The sequence below is a fragment of the Excalfactoria chinensis genome, chromosome 6, assembly GCF_039878825.1.
Source record: "Excalfactoria chinensis isolate bCotChi1 chromosome 6, bCotChi1.hap2, whole genome shotgun sequence".
NCBI classification, from domain to species: domain Eukaryota; kingdom Metazoa; phylum Chordata; class Aves; order Galliformes; family Phasianidae; genus Excalfactoria; species Excalfactoria chinensis.
Window position 1 is genome coordinate 25462323 of NC_092830.1, and position 22442 is coordinate 25484764.

General features: G+C 40.6%; 1 protein-coding gene across 7 annotated transcripts in view; it reads right to left on the bottom strand.

Annotated features, from left to right (window-relative positions):
* Positions 1–22442, bottom strand: part of LCOR (ligand dependent nuclear receptor corepressor) — a 73069-nt gene that overhangs the window by 17372 nt on the left and 33255 nt on the right. For 4 of the 7 annotated variants that reach the window (XM_072340885.1, XM_072340884.1, XM_072340888.1 and 1 more), the window contains 3 exons: positions 19965–20097; positions 15310–15597; positions 12544–12637 (listed from right to left, as the gene is read on the bottom strand). In XM_072340885.1, the coding sequence (XP_072196986.1) occupies positions 12544–12637; positions 15310–15597; positions 19965–20097 (515 nt within the window). Of the gene's footprint in view, positions 1–7783; positions 9814–12543; positions 12638–15309; positions 15598–19964; positions 20098–22442 lie in introns of those variants that run through there. The other 3 variants (XM_072340890.1, XM_072340891.1, XM_072340889.1) reach the window with 3 other exon arrangements.

Here is a 22442-nt window from a genome sequence, read left to right on the forward strand (position 1 = left end):
GCACATCAGCCTATATCAGCGCTCCCTGCCTGGCTGCCGGAGCAGGGCAACCACCAGCCCTAACTGGGAACACAAAACAATAGGAGCGTGGACTCCCAGCCTGGGCTTTACCTGCCATTTTCCCTTCCTCCCCCAGCTCTCTTTAGGCACATCACTTGCATTCCAACGCTCGGGTTGGTGGTGTGGGCGCTCAGAAAGCACGCTAGGAACAACAGAATTGGAACCCCTGCAAGTTTTTCACAACAAAATTTATTAGAAGAATAGTGGTTTTGAAAAGTCTAGCATCCAGTGAAAACTACCATACACAACGTTACAGCTGGGAATGTGTTTCCAAAATGACATGGTCAAATAATACAATGGAGCCATTAAATCTTACACATGCACAACAAGAGGATTAGCGCTTTGACATACAATGCAAAAAAAAAACAAAACAAAAAAAAAAGAAAAAAAAAAGAAAACAATAAATGGACCACGTGAAATAAAAATTTAAAGTACTCATCACATACATTAAGACACAGCTTATTTAGTCCAGTCAAAAAATCAGAACTGCATTAAAAAAATTAACGTAGTGCAATCAAACCAAAAAACCTTAATTTGTGATCATAAGTGCTCTACTACATAAAACATTGATCATAGCAAGGAACAAAAAAAATTCAAATCACACGGTACAAAAAAAATCTGTAAATAAATATAAACTACAGTACAAGAGAAATATTAAATTATACAATTCCGTCAAACTGTAAACAGTATATTGAAATGAGGTCCATAAGAGTAAAGGGGGGGGTTCCTGTTTCATTTTTTTTTTTCTTCCCATGACACTTGAACTTCTAGAGGTCAGAGAGAAATGCCATTTTCCATACTCTTCAAAGACTATGGGTTACATAAATAGAAAGAAGAAGACTTTGTGGGTGTAAAGCGTCAAATAATAAAGCAGAGGTGCCGCCGACTCGCGACCGCCAACAGATGACAGCGAGAGCGGAGCAGCACTTTGCTGCTGAGGTCACAGCCGCACAGCGCGGCCCTCTGCTCATCGTCCGACGGGTTTACACGCTCGTCATACGAACACCAAACTTTGGCAGAACAATTACTCATAAACTCAAAGCACTCCCGGCCCATTGGTTTCCATCACAGTGGCCAGTGCACAGAATTCTCTAAGGACATTGCATAACTAGAGTGTAGAGGTCAGACAGCCAAGGACCCGTGCTTGAGGTTAGAAGTAGTTATGGTGAGAGAGAAGCAAGAGCCACGTTAAGGAGCCGCCCCCGCAGGGCACGGAGGCAGCCGGGAATGTATTTCTTTTCTTTATTTATTCTTTTTTTTTTAGCTGCGCTGGCTAGTAGTGGCATTTTAAAATATATAAGTTTAAGATAACATATATACTATATATGTATATAATATAATACATATTATATAATATACATAGGAATTTCTTACAATACATACCAGGAACCCCCACGCGATCTGCTCAGTAGTAATAACTGAATATACAGAATGCCACTATAAGTGTCTGAGGCACTGTGTGCTGGAGAGTAAATATGCAGCTTTAAAATCCGTTTGGCTGAGTTATACCTGGATACCTGAACTGAGTTTTAAGTTGACATTCATCAAGGATGTGCTATCAGCACGTCAAAAGAAAAGCAAAACAAAATACAAGTCACTGCTAGGTTTAAGAAGAGAGTACAAGTACCTGAATTGAGTGAGGATAGTGTGTAAACTGTCCCTGAGGGTTTTTAAACAGTGTGTGTACAAGTTGGATTCCTAAGAACATTAGTTTCACTTACATTGCGGACTGATAAAATACCAATGTCTGACAATTTAACAAGTGGAGGTTAGAAAGAGTTATGAGCAAACACTCAAAACATATTTTATACATTTTAAAGCAGCAGTAAGCTGCTGTAAGCATAGATCCCATCAGTACAAGCAACACGTGGGACTCAGATAAAGGTTTCTATTTGCAAAAAGCCCATCATATATCGATAAGTAAAGAATATTCACCTGCTAAATTAGAATGCACCTAGTTACAGACTAGCAATTCAAGATTATTTTTTTTAATCAAATACTTTGCTCTACTTTGCTATTACATACTAAAATTCCTTAAGCTCACTAATGCTGGTATTCTAATCTATTTTTTTTTTCTTTAATGTTCCCCCTTCATTTAAGAAATATACCATTCCACAACTTAAACATTAAGATTCATTTTCAGTCCTCAGATGTAAAAAGCGTGTCAATGAGTTTATATTAAAAATTTACATGGTAAAAAGGCTTGAATTTCAGCCAGAGATTCTAAACACTACTCATTCCCTGAAGGCAGAAGGGAGAAAGAATCCCTACCCATTTTTCTTGTGATACATTTTTCAAACTGAACGTTAAACAACGGTCCAAAATGATTTCTTGGTTTGGGAAACTCCCCTTTCCCTACCCATCATCCCAGATTCCAAATGTCAAGCCCTGAAACGGCCTATTGAAATGATCGGTTACAAACATCAGGCATGCGTGCATCCCCTGCCTGAACTTTTAAACATCTCCTTCCGTTCCTTAAAAGACAGATTAGTATCCCAAGAGAACTTGTGATCTGACCTGAAAAGCTGTTCGCGATCCTAGATTGTACGCCTAAGATTCCTCATAACCTGAAGACCAGATTTAATTAAGACTCTGGCATTGTAACAGAAAAAGTGCTGCAGTTACTTATCCCTTTTCTGGTACTTTAGAATAGGTCAGACAAGCGCTTTTTTACAGTGACAGTAAAGTTTACATGCTTTCACGCAGGAGTAAAAAATATCTGCAAAAGTCTTTGAGAAATGTAGCACCAAGTAGTTGATAACCTGTATTGGTCACTGTAGTAGCATCTTCATTATTTCTGGGAAGGAACATACATTGAGACCATATTAGGTAACGACTACAGAGATTACTTTGACATTAACTTTTCCTGCTCCAGTCAGAATGAAGCCTGTCCCCTAATCCCTGATCCATCAGGTAGAATTAGTTTTTCGAGCACTTCTAGGTTATACTTACCAGTGAAGTAGAGACCAACATGGGGGTGAAGGGGGGAGAGGAAATGCTTGTTTTTGAAGAAGGTGAATGAAATACCCTGGGACGGGCTGAAGTAAACCCAGCCTTCCAGCACCTAGCCCAGGAAAACTTCGCAGCTGGGTCAGAGACCCATATGAGGATTAGGTACAGCTCCCTAATACTAAAAGTTTCCGTGACAATACCTGAATGTAGGGCAAAATTTGACAGGATGTGAAACTGCTGCTGTAATATCGCTATAGAGACTTGGCCCGGCCAAACCAAGACCAGGAGAGAGATGGATGTTGGAACACTGTAGCTACTTGCAGTTTTTATCTTGCATATGTGGAATGCATCTATGTCTCAGATCGTTCTGAGTCTACAGTCTCTCTCTGCTTAGTGATCATCCCGGCACATCGCATTTATATACTGGATAGTTAGAAATGAGCAACTGCAGTGATTATTATATTTGCTACATCTAACACAACTAGCAGTGCAGATTTTCAAGTTTCTGAAGGTTCTAATCTCCGCGTTTTCCACATTACTCAAGATTGGTACTATCAATGTTTCTGCTCAAAGTTACTCTCCAAACATATTCTTTTGGGTATAGCTTTTAAAAGCAGTATTAGCCAACTTTACCTACTGGTGCCGAGCAATACTGGCATAGACTGAAGCTACGTTTTGTTTCTGAACCATTTGTGGGGAAAACCTAGAAGTTTACGATCCTCCTGAGAATGAGAGAAACAGCCTTTCCATCCTACCTCCAACATTTGGCAGAGAATTGAAGAGATCTAAAATATTGCGATGGAGTTTCCAGTACAGATCAATAAATTTGCCTTCATAAGAGCTTGGACTGCAATAGGTGTATGCATTCTTACACTGAAGAGTTACGATTTTGTCTTTGCTGAAGAAAAGCTCTTTACATTACAAGATGTTGCCGTGCTGTTTTTGAGAAACAAGGGAACAGCGCAGTGTTCCCTTCACTCCTTGGACACCGTGTTCTGCTAAGACTCAAGGACATCTTAAGAGCATTAATCCAAAGTAAACTGAAAAGAAACATGATAATTCCAGTTTTGCCTGTATAACACTCATTGCAGATGATATAAAAAGCAATTCAATCGGAACAAAAAAGCTGTTCCAACCTATACAAAGCTTACTCAGCCCTAAAGCCTCTGAATCACGTTGCTGGTTCCTGCAAATTTCTGGGGGAAGGCAGCGTACCCTTGGGTCCTCAGAAAGAAATATTCAGACTCCAATGCCGGCCTGCCACAAGACAAAGCACAGAGTGTTTCTTGACTGTTCCCAACTGGTCTAAATACAGCTGCAGTTGCCCCTCGTGTTCAGGAATATCCTTGAACACCAGAAAGCTCCACAAAAAAAAGGATGGTACTAGAATTGCTTGAATGTGTTGTGTTAACTAGGGGCACCACCTCGTCTGTACACCTGCATTTGTTAACAGCATTCGTTTTCTGATGTCAGTGGGAATTCAGAGCTCAATCTCAGGTCTAGCAATGGGGTTGGTCATACAAGCATCAAATCAGGAGATCTGCTAAGAGGAGAAAGCAAAGGCATATGTGTGCTGCTCGTGTAGCTACTTCTCCATATTTATCCCCACTTAGCAGGAAGAAATGAGAAATTCTCAAGGAAACCATCTTGAGCCTTTAAAAAAAAAACAACATTAGGAAATGACGGGAAAAAAAAAAACAAAAAGCCTTCCGATGGAAATGAAAAAGCAAGTCCAGATACGTGTCCCTACAATACCCAACTGGAAACGTTCAACTCTATAGCTGTACTCAAGCATTACAGCCACAATAATGCCTACAACACTGTGGAATGAGGATCCAGCTGGCTGAAAGTGAGGTAATAGTTTGTAATAGGTCAGAGTTCTAAAAAAGCACTTTTACATCTTACAAGTCCAAATAAAATTAAAAAAAAAGAAAAAAAAAAAGAAAAGAAAAAAAAGACACATTTCATACATGTTGGGCTTTCTCACCAGAACTGTACGATAATTAACTCCACACCAGGACCCCTACCACACTAAGCCTTACTCATCGTCAATTATATGCTGCAGCAAAGATTTACCAAGCGACACCTAAACTTCAGTACAATATGAAACTTGAGTCTTAAAACTTTATACACACAAAATATAAAATTACTTTTCTAGGATGGGGGCGGGGGAGAGGGATTCTCCTTCATGATACTTGGACTGAAAAACTAGTTTTCAGAGACTGCCACAAATATTATTCACAGTTTCTCGCTGTCAGGCTTCTTCAGCTACATCAACGTAGTACACAACAATACTGTTAAGTCCAATCACTACACCGGCTGGACGATCTCAGGAGTAAGAGAAAACCAGTGACAAAAAGCACCCGAAAGGCCTCCTCCTAACGACGCCTCCACTCCTACAGGGCTGCGGTTTGTCTCCATTACACGCCAATGCGACCTCAAAGAGCAGCAGGAGGAAGATTCTAAACCTTAGCTCCTGTCCAAGTGATCCAAGTAACATAAGCATCCACTTAGCAGAAATAACATGAGAAACAAGGCTTTTGCTACAAAGACAGCAGTGAACCACACCTTCCCACACCAAAATATGGTCAACCGGGGATTTTGGCCATGCAAACTGCTGGGCAGCAGAAAATCAAGCATGCTAATGGACAAACATTAATCCCAATCCTATATTTAAAATGATCCCATTTACTACTAGTCAGCTACACTGAAAGCGCCTGTAAAAAATCCGGAGTGAAAAAGGAAAGGAAATATTCGTGATCACTGCAGCACTCGGAGTGATCCCAGTCTCACGTGATGAATCACCTCAGAGAAAATACACCGGGTGGGACTTCAAAACAGAATGTTAACATTAAAAGGTGCACCTGAATCTTACAGACTAAATTTACAAAACCTACAATAAGGTAAAATATATATCTTTTGAATATTCAGCAGCTTTTTTTTTTTTTAATTTTGTTTTTCTTTTTTTTTTTTTTTGAGAGGCTCATGAAAGTTTAAAAAGGGACCACTAACTAATCTCAACCATGCTTCACAAAACAATAATGGCTATTTTATATTGCAGTTACCGACGTAATGCAATTAGTGCTTAAAAAATAATCTACACTTCTTTCTTTTTTTTTTTCCTTGTTTTTTTGTTTTTGTTTTTTTTTTTTCCTTTTTCAACAGAGACCTTTGGAGGAAATACGGTTGTTCAAAAGCTTCTCGAAAAAGAAAGGTTACCTGAATATCAAGTTATCACAGATCAAGTGTTATGTTTAAAAGCTTTGCAGACGTGAGTACTACAATCTTCAGGTCTCAGGACGTTTCAACTGAGAAAGTTACGCGTTTGGTTTGTTTTTCTGTGTTTTAATATCCACTTTCTAACCAAAGCAAATAAAGAGTACTCGACTTCTCACTATCTATTTACAACTCTTAGCCTACAGTCTGAAATGACGAGACAAATTCTCTTTTAAAACTGCAGCATTAAAGGGTAGGCACACCATTCTTCTGCTGCACGATTGTCACCCACTTCAACATACACATACAAAATATTTAGGTCGGTAAAATGAGCACTCCACATACACTACAGTGACAAGGTTTTATAAAACTCAACTCATGTTGCTTAAATAAAGACAACGGCAAAAGGTTAAACCTCTCCCAACAGTAAAACTGCGTTACTTCTTTTTTTCTTCTAAGCTTGCAGCAAACTTCCTACAGCAGATGAAACCACTCGTGTAACCGCACCTTATTGCGATCCTCAGCTAAACTGGAGCGCATTGCAGAGTTCACATACTGCTAACGGAGCTCAAACTGCCTGAAATGCCGCACTACAACTAGAGAGCTACAGGGAACCAAGGTTTCCAGTCCTAAAACGTAGTAAGTAAACAAAAACAAAGGGTAGCTGGGGCCAAACGCCCAGCCCGCTTCGAGAACGAGCAGTGCATATTCAGAATGACAGCAATGGTGTGCCTAACCTTTGAAAATCCGAAGTTGCTGGGGAGGGGGAGAGGCTAACAGGACCAACCGTTCCCGAGGTCATTCAGCATCCCTAGCACCACCTAAGGCTGTCCTCCCATGAACTCTTAGAAACCATTTCCAATCACTGACGCTGCTTAATGCTCTCACACAAAAACTCCGATGCTTCTTTTGGTTGTGCAAGTGGGGAAAACAAGCGGTAATTCTATCTACCTTTTGCACAGATTAAGACCAAATTGTTTCTACCTGAAGAACCAGCAATTCTGATTTGGTCACGTTGTGGAAATACCAGTAAGCTCCACCTCGTTACTGACCACTCCCGCAGAAAGTATCAAAGAGAAAAGTTCCCTACAAAACTTATCCTGGATCTCCACGTAACGGATAAAGATACCGTTAATATCCGAAAACAAAGAAACAAACAAAAAGGATCTGCCGTTTACGGAGTGCTTTGATGGTGTTTAAATGCTTATTCCAGCATGTGCTAAACCACTATCAAAATAGGTTAAATAAAAACAACGCAAAAAAAAAAAAAAAAAAAGCAGGACTTAAGATTATCTCCTGCTACTGGCAACTGTAATATTTAAAAAGGAAACACCCGTTCACTGAGTGTTCGACCCTGACAGTATTACAGCTAGATATGATACAGAGCCTGAGCCAGGTCAGGCTACCAGTGTTTTACTTCTTCCCTGAACATTAACAAGCTCCTTCACTAATGTGGATATTTGGGCAGACTACTGAGGTTGTAACGTTTGAGATCACTGTTTAGTGGGCTTTTTTTTTTTTTGCTTTTTTTTTTTTTTTCTTTTTCTTTCTTTTTGCACAAGATCACAGTAGTTTGTTACACATATACCCTCCCTCCCCCCCCCCATCCCCAGATTAGAGTCATTTAAACTAGTTGCTGGAACCACTTAGTTTAGTAAACTCAGAATCAAGTCTGTAAAAAGCATGAAGGTCACAAAGAACCTTAATTCTGTTATAATGAGGCATACCCTAATACATCATTTAGTGTACCCTGACTGCTCCTGACCATGAGAAGCTTGTCTTCCGTGAGATAAGGCTACATCCTCAAGCAGGTGAGTCAAATATCACCCTTCAAAAATATCTAACAAAATTACAGCGAAGGTAGTGTTACAAATAATTCACTGACATATTCTGAAGGTAGTGTTTGTAAGTTTTCCCTCCCCTCCCCTCCGGGTGAGCACTAAGCAGACAGCGAATGGTAAGCATGTCGAATTTAGAAAGAAAATAGCAGAGAGCCTAATTAGACCCAACTGATTAGCCACCAAAAAAGCAAATCTCCGAGTCCAAGAGAGGCACCTTCCTACGTAACTTGATTCAGCTTAAATTCTTTCAATCAACTGGATCAAAGAAAAGGAAGGGGAAAAAGATTTCTGAAACGTTTTGAAGAATGACAGTCTGATTCTCATTCAAAAAGCCTGGTTTTAGGAGACTACCAGTTTAACAAAGTGGACTTATTTCTCTTAAGACCAACATGAAAAACATCCAACAGCGGGAGTTGAGATGGGCTGTACAGGCAAGGTGTCCACTTCCACAGATCTGCATTCTTTATGAGGTAACTCAACTCTCTATTACAGAGAAACATGCAAAAGGCAAAAGGAAAAAAACAGAAGAAAAGAAAGGGGGAAAAAAGGGATATTGGGCAGGTGAAGGAGGGAATCTGCACCATATCGGGCTGGAAAAAAATTTACAAATGTGACATTCAGAGCACGCCTTTCACTTGTGTCCACACAAGTCTATGCTGAACTGCAAAGAAAAGAGCATTGCAGTGAATGGGAGAATGAGGTGTGCTCAATGGTGGTTGAACTATGCAGTAGTGCTCACCCAGTTTGCAAAGTAATTGGCACTCTACAACATCCCTACTCATCTTTCAATTCATTTGCACTTTGTGCTGCTTCTCCCTGGGGATCTAATTCAATCTTTACTGAAACATCCTGCCCCTCCGACCTCATTAATTTCATTTTTTTCTTTGGAGGGTTTTTCAAAGTGCCCAGCCTCTCTTTAACTTTGTACTCCAGTGTACTGTGGGGGATCCCATAAATACTCTGAGCTTTGGAAACACTCATTTTCCCGCTCATCACCACGGAGATTGCTTCCTCCAGTATCTCGCTGTTGTACTGTCTGTATCTCCCTCTTTTCTTCCTAGGTTGCTTGGAGCCAGGATCTCCCTCTTGATCTGAGGTGGGATATGGCTGTCCAGAGGTAGACTGCTCAGCATCTGAGCCCCAGGAATCTGGTCCAGCATCCAGCAAACTTCTCCTGTTTTGTTTTGGAAGGATAGCCCTTAACTTTTTGCTAAGCGCGCTCTCCGTTTGTGAACCCATTACCAAAGAGCTATAGCTGAACTGGTCACCAGAGCGGGACTCCCAAGAAAGGTCCATGCCTCGAACTTGTGGTATCTTTAAATCCACAGGAGACGAATGGCTCACGTCCTTTTTCCCATCCTGCTTAGTTTGAAGTGCCATTTTTTGAAAGGCAGAGTTTTCTGTAAGAAAAGGAAGGTCACTGATGTTGCTGAGTGCACCATTTCCCCTGAATTTCATGCGGCTGAAATTGAATTCGTAGTGTGGTTTTGCCCAAGAAGCCTCCCTGGATAATATTAAGTGCTGTCCATGATTCTGTAGTCCAGATGGCCCATGGCTGGCAGCTGTAGAGAACTGGTTTCTGCTCAGCAGTTCTTCACTAATCTGGAGTGATCGAGCCAGCGGTACTTTAAGAGATGTAGAGTGGCCATAACCTTCCCTGGTTCCATCCTGCAAGCTTCTTGGAGGTACCCCATCACCACTCTGTAGTCCCTCTGGATGGTGCTGGCTGGGTCTCCCAGGTCGCCTAATTGGATGGAAGGAAACTGATGTGAGCAGGACTTGCACAGGTAGGGAGGGATGGGTGAGGGGGCCACTCCTTTATTAGAAGGCCTTGCTTGGGTAACATCACTTTTTGCGTTATTTATTTTTCTCTAAATTTTGTTTTTTATTTTAATTTGTTAATTTATTTTTTATTTTTTATTTTTTATTAAGTCTCAGCATCAGTCAGTTTTAAAACTTGTTGACAAAAAAAGAGAAGCTTTTTGGGCAAAGAAAAATGAAACCTGTTGGCTGGTCTCTGGTTGGGTTCACAAATTCTCGGAGTAGAAAAGACTTCGCGCAAGCGTCTGAAAATAGCACCTTAATTACAAAGTAGGAGTCAATCGCCATGGATCTATACAGAACTGTGTTACTGGTGTGACGTTACCACTAAACAAGTACAGTAATAAAAGAGTAAGCCAGAAATGCAACATATTCAACATGCAAATATGTCTGCCACCCGCAGCATCTACGAGTAGGAGGAAACCTTGGATGACGTTTGCTTACATCGCATTGAAGTAATGCTGCACAGGATATAAAAAAAAAATGCTCAGCACCAAATATGAAAGCCGGGACACTGCAGATCACAAAGAAGAACACTAGACTTACCAAGTTGCCCTTTTAGCAACTAATTGCACGTATACACAGGCCTGAATCTCATTTGACACAGAGCTTAACGTGGCTAAGAAAAAAAATCCCAAATTCAAACTCTACGCTTTAATCCAGACCAAAGGTTAATAAGCAGGAAAAATAAAGCAAGTAATTTACCATTTTCCTTTTGTCGTAAGTGCTTTCTATGACACAAAGTACTGCTACTGATTGCTCAACCTCTTCGTAGTAACTAAGTCCCACCAACCAGAAATCAATTTCACAATCCACCTCCAAACCTTCCCAAGCTTGATATACCCATTAAGAAAGACTACAAGTGTTATAACGCTCAGGGAGACTTTGCGGGCGCAAAGCCCTCTAGATAAATCAGTTTTATTTAGCTATAGGATAAATGCTATTGAAAAGTTACACCATTGTTTTTAACATCACATTAAGATCAGAAAAAGTAAGTAAGTCTTCAGAGCAGAAGCATCCACTGAAAGGACCTGGCAGGTAACGCACACAGTGCTTATCATATATGCTGCTAGTTTTTCTCCAGGATGAGAGAGGTCACAGCCGAAGAGAGTAAAAGGAGTCAGCATGAATTCAGAACAAAATCCAGACAAATAAGTTCGCTATTCCAGAGAGCTCAGTGCATACCCTCCATCCCTTCGACATCACGTATTAAGCATCAGAATGCGCACTTGTATTTTTTACTCCTAAAGAGAGGTCACACTGACAGCTAACTATAACAGAAGGTCAGCATCTGATTTCCTTGGTTCTAAACAGACTAAGTCATCATCCACCACACACCTGTACAAGTGACTACAAGTGCCAGTACAGAGCACTCTCTCTCGACCCACAGAACCAACCAGGACAGCCAGATGCTGTCCCTGCCACCCCTTCCCGTGTTGGACTTCAGCTCTCACTTCAGGCACACACACAGGGGAAAAAAAGAAACTTGCTGTTCTTACAGATTCCAGACAGTGTCTTTGTAAGGAAACAAAGCTGGAGATGATTCAATTCTGAGAAGGTTTTATTACTAGAAATATTAAATGGGAAATGTAATCTTGAAGGGAGAAACTCTCAGACAGCAGTATTTTCCCCCAAAGAATGCAACAGTCAGACCAGCTGTTAGCAGTACATGAGGTTGGTACTGGCAGTGGGATGTTAGTTTAAAAACTCAAGTTTTCTAAATGCTGTTGTAAGCCTAAATCCAGCAATTAAATAGTAGTTTGAATCACGTTCTGTTCCTGCACTTCGTTAATGAAACTAGTAGTTCACAGCAGCTTCCAAACAAAATTTTCCTACCAACACCCAAAACCCCTTACTCCCAAACCGCCTCTCCAGTACAATTAACTCAAACCTAACTACAGTAAAGGATTTCGAAACGTATGCAGAAATGACCATTAGAAACACAGCATCTAGAAGTAACTACTGACAGCATTCTTTTACACCTTGAACTAAGGCAGGAGTACTACATCATGCGTGTTGTGTTTCCTTAGAAAAAAATAATTCAGTGCAATTACAAATCCAAAAAACCCATACTTGGAGTGAGTTTTCTGAACAACGAGACTTCCCTGCTACCCAGCTTCTCTATTTATTATTATATACATATTATATATATATTTCTTTTTTTTTTTTAAGGTTGCGGTTTGTGCAAGCAAATAGAAACACAGAACATGCAGTGATTTGAATCAAATCACTCCAGTTCATCACCCAAATTATTGCTACTGGTAAAATAAGCTTCTTTGTCAGTTAACTTCCATATAAATGAAATGAAAACTAAGTCACACTGCAAAGCATTAAAAAAAAAAAGTCTTCAGACATCTAACTGATCTTACCTCTCCACTGAACCCAAGAAGCAGGCAGTAAAGACTTTTGGCTAAGTACTAAGTACTGGCCTAAAGAACAGGTAGCAGAGCTCTTCACCGCAGGTAAAACTGTCTCAGTTTGCAACAGCTCTTATTTGGCAGGTGGGATGAAGGTATTTACCAAAAGGCATGTTGAAAAAGACATTACTCCAGAGGGTTAACACCAAAAATAAGTTAGTTTTGACAAGTGGTAAACATACATTTTTAGTTAAAAACACAGTCATAAAACGTCATTGTAAGTTGCTCTCTCTTACCCATTTCCTGGAGTACTGGAGCATCCTGGAGAATGACTCAGAGAGGTGCTGCCGGCACAAGGACTCTTCTTAGTGGACAAATCAAGCACACCGTCTGTAAAGATGACAGAATCACTTCAGTGTTTGAAGAAACTGAATCAGCCATGCTGACCCTTGACAAAGCCACTTCTTCGGGCTAACGTCACGTTCAGCACATAACATCTTTTATTTTCTCAGTGACTCAAGGCTTAGATTTGGTCACAATTTGGCTTGCAAGTGACCAGCATAGTCCTCAGAAGTCACAACAAATTTAGGCATGTGTTACAGGAGCCACAAAACAAGCGACTGCCTACAAATGGTGTTTCAGGACACAAGGTCTAAGGCATGAGACATTAACAAACTACTTATGTGCTGGTGGCTTTAAATCAGTGTTGTGTATATATAGAGATATACTATACACATAACTTTTAATTTTCCTACATAGATTTGGATTAATGTAAGAATTTAATATGGGAAGCTCGCTTTCAAAGGAGCACAAACACAGCACCAGACTCCCCCCAACAACTACTTTAATCCTCTTTTCCATGTCCCTGGTGGGTCCCTGATAGCACACGGTTGCTTCTCCCCTTTACTGTGTCACTTTACTCCCTCTCCAATCCTATGTAGCTGTTTTTCCTGCTAGGCTGCTTCTCCCATTCTCCTTTGAACACACACTAATGGCACTTCCTTGTGCTCACCTGCACTCCTCTGTGAGCCCTTACATAAACTCTTCATTTCTAGGCAACAGCAAAGGGACTGCTTCATGCTAGAAAAGCCTTGTTCCCATTGCACTGAAATAACTTGAAATTCTGGTCATTTTAAAAAGGGCAACATTGCCTTAGAAGCGGTACAGCCATCTGAAATTCCTGGAAACTCTGAAACATGGAATTTACGAGGCAAAGAGAAATGAAAGCTGCTGGTAAAGCAGACAAGAGATGTTTCAGAGCTCCTTGCTCACTAACTCAAGTACCTTCAAACACAAGAACAATTTAAGATGGCTTTCTGATTACTTCGAGTTCTCATTTGACATATGGAGGAAAAAAACCCACAAGAAAAGCAGTGAAACAGAACTAACGTACAGAAAGCTGTTCCACCCACTGCATTTGGGAACACCTCGCTACCCAAACCTAAGCAAGCAGAGAGCTCAGCCTTCCCTCTGAGCGCTGCGACACCCAGCCACAGGACACAGGGAAGGATGGAGCAGCACCTTCTCTTCAAGGGGACACACCAACAGCAGAGCGCAGGAGCAGCCCCATGCCCTGAGCTCATAAACTGGCTTCCTCCCCTCGGCCCTCTAGGATGGAAGTACACCCAAAATGCTCCTCCAGCAGTCTCTGTGACAGCCTCTTAAATCTCTCCTTAGAAAGTCTGGCAACACCCCTTCCCAATTACGTAAATTGGGAAAAACAGCTACGTCAGCAAACGGATCACTTCAGAAGCTATTAAATTAGAGCATGTGTATATCAACAGGTAACAAAACATAAATCATCCCCAAGCTTTTTCACCACTAAGGAGCAGTTCACGCAGATACTTTCTTCTTAACCTCTGATTAAAAACAAACAAACAAACAGAAGCAGAACCAATTCTCTCTTCCCTTTCAGGGGAAAGCTTTAAGATCAGAACAGTTTAACAATTACAAACATACATGCAAAACAGACATGAGTGAATTACATTTGCTTTGCAATAACATGAGCTAGAAATAAATGCTCACCAGCTAATGGCACAGGTCCTCACTTAGAAACAATACTATATAACCTTATGTTGCAGTTTTGTAACTGAAACCCAGGGACAAGTGTAAGAAGTGTCCAGATGTCCAATCTGAACAATGCTGAACATGGAAACTAACTTGCTTACAGATACAAGATATCTGCACATATACAGACAAGATGAAGGAATGTTTACAATTAGGTAACAGCGAGCTAAGGGGTTTTGTTGGCTTATTTTGTTGTGGGCATTCATTTGTCTTAAAGGCATTGGGCAGCTTGAGGATGGACAGTCTACTCTGCATTTAGTAGAATGATTTTAGACACTTTTAAGCATTTCTAAGGAAGGGAGAAGAAGGTAATTCTAATCCTCTCAGTAAAATACAGTTATGATAACCTCTGATCCAGGTTTTCAGGAAAAAAAAGTATCTTTCACTTAACTAAAATCACTTGCAGAATTTGCTTGTTAAAAACCTTTTTTTTGATGCAAAGCAAGGTTTTCACCTTAAAACAAGCTCTGCAACACTGTTACAAGTCACTCAATCTGTGCTTTGCTGAACAAGTCTATTTTTAAGGTGGAAAAAAAACCCCACGACTTTTTCCAAATGTATGAGCCAGCCGTCACAAAGCAATTTCTCACCCAATTTGACTACTTTCACATTGTGATCATAAAGAAAGTAAATCCAAGCATTCCTCCAGTTGGATTCTGCACTGATCTTCAGGAAGGTTTTCAGGACCGCAGTACATTATCAGCAAGCGTTCTGCCCACTGAGCAGGCTACTTCTTGCAGCTCCCAGCAGCACAGTTGTCCCCAGAGGTCAGAGCACCTCCATCCCCTTTGCCCTTTTTCACACCTGTGAGCCTACCCTCCTTCAAGAATTACCTTCTCTCCCAGCCATATCTAACCAGTCTTTTACCATGACAACGCCTACCGCTTTTCCACTTCACATTTTATATTAAAAGTGCAAACTTATAATGGTTTCATCGTAACAAGAATGCCAGGAGTGGATTGTCACAGGACAAAAGACACTGGTAAGAGTCCTACCTTGTTCACTAGGTTCTGACTGAGACTTTCTGACAGTAAGGTCCAGAGGTGAGTCTTGGTCAGCCATGAGAAGTTTGCTGAGCACAGGGTTCTGAGCAGTTGCAGCCGTGGGAGAGGAGGCGACCAGAGATGCTTTCAGCAGGCTTTGGTTCTTTGTGCTATTGGGCTGGCTGGAGTCCTGAGTAGAGCTATTTTTTGAGGTATATTCAGCAGCAAACTGTCGGATCATTCGCTGCATGATCTCACGGGCCACTAGGGGAATATTGGGGTCAGAGACCCTAGGACTGTCTGGAAACATTAGAGATTTTTTTTTAAGGAAGCACTTTAAGTAAAACAACTTTTATATCAAGTCACTGTTTATTTTAAAAGGAAAACAAAAAGCAAGCCAAAGATAAAAGCATTTCTATAGAGTAAGTACTTTACTCTTTGAATATCTGAACAAGAATCACAGCTAATTCTGGTACAAACTTCCCAAAGTAACAGTTTCCCAAGGAAAAATATGCAGTCTCATCTTTTGCTTTCAAATATACCCAACCAGATCTTTAAATGGTGTGGAAGTGGAAAGGAGAGCTGGAACCACAAAGAAAAGCATCAAGTAATGAAGTTCATTATGAAAAACTGAACAGATTATTCAGTGGAATAATTAACTTACCTGCAGCTACAGAAAGGGCCAGGGGGAGAGCAGAGTTGCATCAGTCCCCTTTAAAACTACTGGGAAATAAAGCCCTATACTTCCAATTCTTTAGAATAATCTGAATGAAGATCAAGTGTGTCTTCCCTCTCATTTTATCTACTACTGTGTTACAGTGCAGCACAAGGTGCTACCCAAAGAACTATCCCAAAAACCAAGAGGTATCAAATGAAAAGTAATTCTATTTCTAAATCTATTGGTAAGAACATGAAAAGGAACAGTTAGAAATTCCTTATTTTCTTTCTCTCCCTCATAAAACAGCATAGAAATACAGAAGGTATTTAGGTATGTGGGCAACACAAAGATAATAATGCAAATCACTGTTTAGACCAGTAGCAATTCATTATGTCAAAGCAAAACCGCAGCTCCTGCGTCACAGGTGCCAAGTCCTGCCACTTCCTCTTAAGCACTACTTGTTTTCTTTGGACAAACCAGGGTGTCAGTTCTTTTGCTGCTGTCATTGTTTGTTTGTTAAAATACAGTTCCTGAAATGGCTCAAAAGTGCTGGAAGACCAAATAAACCTAAAACTTGCACTCCAAATGGAACAATAGAAGAGTGCTCACTTTTATTTTCTAATTGCCTACGTTGAAATGCAGTCTATCAAGATGGGGCTATTAGAAACATTTAAAAAATAATCTGTGGGACATTTCAGTGTTAATTGGCTTTTTACCACCATTTTTTTTGACAAACATACATCAGTCCAACAACCAGCTGTAGAGTATCTGTTAAGGATGAGTGACATGAAGGACTGAGGGTGGAGCTCTCCATAAACCTAAGAGCTGTGGTAAGCAGCTACCATGTTTCTTGATAGAAAACCACACTGAGATTCAAGTGCTTATTGAGCCAAAATTCCTTCCTGTTAAGTACAGGTTTTCAAATTTAAGATCTTACATAGTCATTGTGTTAATCCTAAGGTGGTACAGTAGTGCTACACTTCTGGGATGTCTATGTAAGTAGTTAACCATTTTATCGTGAGGCCTATGAGATATTTTATTGTTGCTAAGCACACGACACACCAAAGTTTTACAAAGACATCAAGAGATGAACCAAACTTATTTATGTATATTTACTTATATTTACTTTCTCCTTTTCCTTCTAAAGGATCCACAAGGACATGAGCTGTAACAGGGAAGAAGTGTGGAAACTTTTTCCAGCAAGTATGACATGTCTCCCATTTTCTGGGCTCTCTATTGCGACCTGCTGAAGGACATGTGAGAATCTCTAAGGAAGCCCAGAAGAGCACAACTTAACAGTCTGATCACACTGATGCCAGCTATTTGATGTGTGCTTGCAGTGTACACGTGTCGGGCTGAAACGAATGCTGAGATCTATACAGATTACATTTACTGAAGAATTATTCCTTTCCTGTGCACATACATTCATATATGTACAAGCCAATAAGGCCTGCAGCTAAACGTGCTTCCAAGTTCATGGAGAAAATACTGTACATGCTCATAGGTATGCATCTTTCTAACCTGCAAGTTCAGAGAAGCATAAAGCAACTACTGAGAGCTGCTCAAGATAAACTTCCTAATTCAAGACTCTAACCTCCAAGCAGAAGGGTAGTTACCTAGCACATTAAAGGCTTTTTGCTTAATACAAAAGCCTGATTTTTAAATGCCAAGGATAAAAACTGTTCAAAAGTGAGCACAAAGTATTTGTAGCATCACTGGAAATCAACCTCATGTTCATGTTGATTTCAAGTGCCTCATTTGTTTGAAAGAAACTTTAACTTAAGCCATAGAGATTCTCAGAGATGATAAACACAGACAACATTTATCTACTGTAAGTTACCTAAATTAGCACAACCCAGTTTTAAATCCTCAATAGCCTTTGTGTATTCTACCTACACAGAGATTCCCTAAAGGGAAACACCAACCAAAAAAAAAAAAAAAGATATAATTTCATTAAAGCATCAAAAGAAAGTCCTACCACGTCACAACATAAAGGTACAACATAAAGGTAATGGAGAACTAAATACTGCCACTCTGCTCTCACTGGAATGATGAACATTTGGTAGAAGCATTACTGGGTCAGAGTGCCATGGGCATGAAGCAGAGAGGAAGTAGCTAACATTAATGGGCAGCCTGTTCTGAAAGTTTGCTGACACTGCTCGTTATCTTTGTATGTTAAGCACACGAATTCATGTCCTTGACATGCAACAGGCATCTGTTCACGGAACACCTGCATTTTCCCTGATCCACGCTGACTACAAAACAGCAGTCTGAAATGTTACTAGCAGTCAGGATGGAAATAAAAACAGAACTAATTACCGGCATGAAGCCAGGAGAGCAAAGTACCTCTGAGCAGCAAGGAGCATCAGAATTCTACCATTACTTGTGTCCTCTGTGCTAAGAGGGTGCTTGGGGATCTCATGTCAATGGCATGAGTTAGAATAACCTTTTAAGCAATCTAAATACAGCCAAGCTTGACAACAATGCATTAAGGACTCAGAACTGAGCTCCTGCCAGGCTCCTTCCCCTCCCTTATTACTCTTGCACCAAGCTCAGTTCTGCTGGAGAAGGGAAACCAAGAAGACATTAACTAAGAATCTTTGAGATTATTTACTTTTTTAATCTGAAATGATTTAGTTGTTCTCATTCTGCCTGACCACAGAAAGCATTAAACAGATTTCCTACAATTAGGGAAGTATGCGCTTCTCATGAAGTACGTGCACAGGTCACACAGAAAGTTCAGCTTTTTGTCAAGGTAAAGGGATGAGATGTCTAACAAAACATTTGGGAGAGCTGTAATGGCACTTCTTCACAGCCTCCATCTCCACCAGAAAACTGGAATGGAAAAAAAACATACATTCTCTATACTTCTTTATTTTCTTAAATCAGGTCTGGATTTAAAGAGAGATGGGATAAATTTGAAATAATCTTTAAAAGAAAAAAAGCCACTAGAAAGGCAGACTTGGAATAAAAGCATTACCTGAACTATTGGTCGTGACATACAAGTAACTATCCATCCTACCATCCTACACACTCTACTTTATGCAATTCATCGTACTATACAGTTTGTATTTATTCATCTGAGTCAAAAAAGGCTAAAATACTGTTAAAACACCTGTAAATATTTTGGTGACTGTGAGGATGGGCTGAAGACTGGCTACAGCAATTTCTATTTTGTTACACTGTTGCATTGTCCCCCAGCAGACAGGTTGGAATGACTGATTTGGCAGATTTTCTCACACATGGGTTAGACTGATAAGTACGATGTACTTCTACCCAGGATGCACTCGGAAGCAACCTCTGGATTCCCATTTCTCAGGTTGACAGAAAACGGCAAAGTGAGTTCTGAGCCTTCTCAACAGTGCACTTTAATTGATGTAACTCTCCAGAACAGACATACAGGACTTTCTAACACTGAGCTACACTTACTGCTCTCAGCGTATTATACAGTACTGATTTTCCAGTTCTTTTCTGCTCACTTTTTGAATTTTCCATATAAACCCCTTCACACTATTTCAACTGTATTTTGGATTGTGGATTGCTGGGGCAGGTGGGGATGGAAATTAGCACAGACCATAGTGAGAAGACTGCTGACTTCTTAAAAAATTAACTTGGATCCCACCAATAAGTTAATTTTAGAAAGAAAAATATATACATATCCCACCTACCATCACCACCGTCCCTCTTTATAGCTCACCCACTTAAACACTGGCTTCAGAGCAGCAGTTCTGCTGGTTAAGAGCTCAATAATAACTGTAAGGACACCTGTGCATGCAGAGTTTTACTCTGGGGTTAAAGCTCTTACGTTCTCTTCCTCTCTTCTCAAGACCATGCTGTTGTACTGCTACACTGCTGGAGAATTAATTTTCCCTCTTGAGAAATACACATAAAAACTGCAACTGGAAAACACTGACCATACAATGACAACACGAACACCCAATCTTTGACACCTGCATCACATGCAAAAAATGACCAGCAAGATTCATTTCCCCCCCGCATTAAAACCAACCTTTTCTGTAAAAGACTGCATTGAGGAACTCTTCCGCTTGCCTTTCAAAACGAATGATTTTTGCTTGCTCTTGTCTAAGCAGAGCTTCTTGTCCAGCTTCCGAGGCTGGCTCATCCAGACTGACTAAGTGCTCCTGCAAAGATATTTAATAGTTATAAGATCTTCCTGACTCCAAAACAAATAAAGTTCCTAAGGCATTACATATTTGACTCAATTCAAAGCTTTGTTAGATACTCAGCGCAGAGTTGAATCTACTGAAATCAAAACTTGAATTTCTGACTGCTCCAGAACGTTGTACTTTGTCCTGTTTTCTTGCAGTAAAAGCAGCAGAAGACTGGAAGATTTGATAACGTTATGGCAAATAACAGCCCACCTGAAGGAAGATTTCTGTATTTTACTACATTTGGCTGCAAATTGCATATCTAGCACTTGTTCTTTGGCCTTTAAGTTTGGTTCTATAAGAAAAAGAAACACCGAGGGCAAAACACAGAGAAAATTCACCTTCGTTAACACAGCGTTCATGTGAACTGAGCAATAAACGGCCAAGCACCAGCAACAAACAAGGCCCTCTGTCAAGAGGCTCAGCAGCTGCGACTTTGCAGTGAAATAAATGCAAGTTCACTGTTTACAACGCTCACAATGAATTAAAGTTCATTTTCTCGTACAACTGGAAGTTACCTCCAGAATATTTCAGAACCAGTCTTTTAACTAGGATAATTAAAGAGAAACTGGAAGGCAATGGTTACAGACATACCAAATACAACTGCCTGGATTTCCCCACCCACCCTTCTCTCTCCTCTTTCACTTTAATGCCTTGCTTTCGCACAGGAGAATAATCCGTTTCGGGGCCCTTTCCTCCCACTTTCATTTTAAGCAATATTGAAGTTACCTGTATTTACCTACTGCAGGAATGCACACACAACCTCTCTTTGGGTTGAGGGAGTGTTTTATTTTGTTAACCTTTACATGGTATCAGTTACCATAATACCTTGGCTATAGCCAGCTTCTGGCCTCTAACGTACAAATTGATTTCAGGTTCATGTTCTCATGGGACTAAAAGGGAAGGAGGAGAGAGCTGGCAATTCACTTATAATTCACAATAAATGAAAACAAGAAGTCATCTTTAATTCTGTAAGTCTCTGCTCCAAGAAGCTTATTGAAAGGAGGTTACATAACCAGCCTATAGTAAATTAACGAACGCAGCAGTCACATGAACTACGTGCAAAGGGTAATCATATGAACACTGTGGACTCTGGCCTGTACAGCACGGGCTTTTCACCATAAGATTCGTCATTTACCAGCTTCCAAAAGTTCATTGCCAAAAGAGAAAGGGGGATACCCACCTCAGGCTGCAAAGAAAGCAGAAGTTTGTGCCACACTAAGAGATGAGTACACAATGACTGAGGTGAGAGATGAGCTTGACAGCATGCATAGTTGTGCAGAGTTAAAGCTCTCACAAAGAGACTGAGCCTTCCCCCCACCACCGTACCAGGGAGAACCCAGGTTTGCTCCCATAGGAAAGGCCGGCACTTCTGGGCTAGTCCTTAGAAGGCTGGGAACTCAAAGTGGAGCACAAGCGTTCACTTCTGTGCCAGGAATGCCCGAAGCAGCAGTGCTGTGGCTCCAGGCTTTGTATAAACAGGCTGAGCACACACACGAGGTGTCAAGACAGGATCTCGCAGTGAAAACATATGTGGAAAGGAAACCCAATATTTTTGTTAGAGTTATCTTCCAGGTGAGACTCAAAACATACTTCTATTCTCTTCTTCAAAATGGCATTTCCATGTCTGATGAAGTTTCAGGCAGGATCTGTCCCCATTACTGACTGCCACCCTCAACCAAGTTCTGCTACCCTTCCGGGTTATGAGGATAGGTACAAACCCATCAACCCTTTGGTTTGTGTCAAAGGAGACATTAAAGGAGAAATTAACTCACAACAGAGCTAACCCAGGAAATAGGCAAGTGTTAGCACTTTTAAAGACAGACTTTTAAGCTTTACTTGAAAGGAATCTCTGCAATCTGATGCACAGAGATCTGGCTAGATGAGATCAACCTCCATTGAATAGCATCCTCCAGCTGAAGTCCCACAAGCCATTGCAAAAAACTTTCTTCCAATGCAAAGGACAGAATTCAGAATTAAAGGAAACATCAGCTCCTCAGCCTGATCCAATGAACTGTAACTCCAGAGGAAGCTTAAAATCAACACCATCTTCATCCAGCATAAGGCATAGCTCATGTTCCCATTATCTTTCACAGCTGAGACATCACAAGGCAAGTACCACACTGGCCAAGCACTCCCTGTACTGACCATATGAGACAGTCTACCAGAAAGATCTCTGCTTACTGCATTCTTTTTGTTTCCTTATCACTTCCTGTCAAAATGATTCCAACAATCTTTGCAGCCGGTTGATTCCTCAGGGGAAACTTCAAGTTTTCAAAGTAAATATTTGATTGTGATTATCATTCAGTGTCAACTTC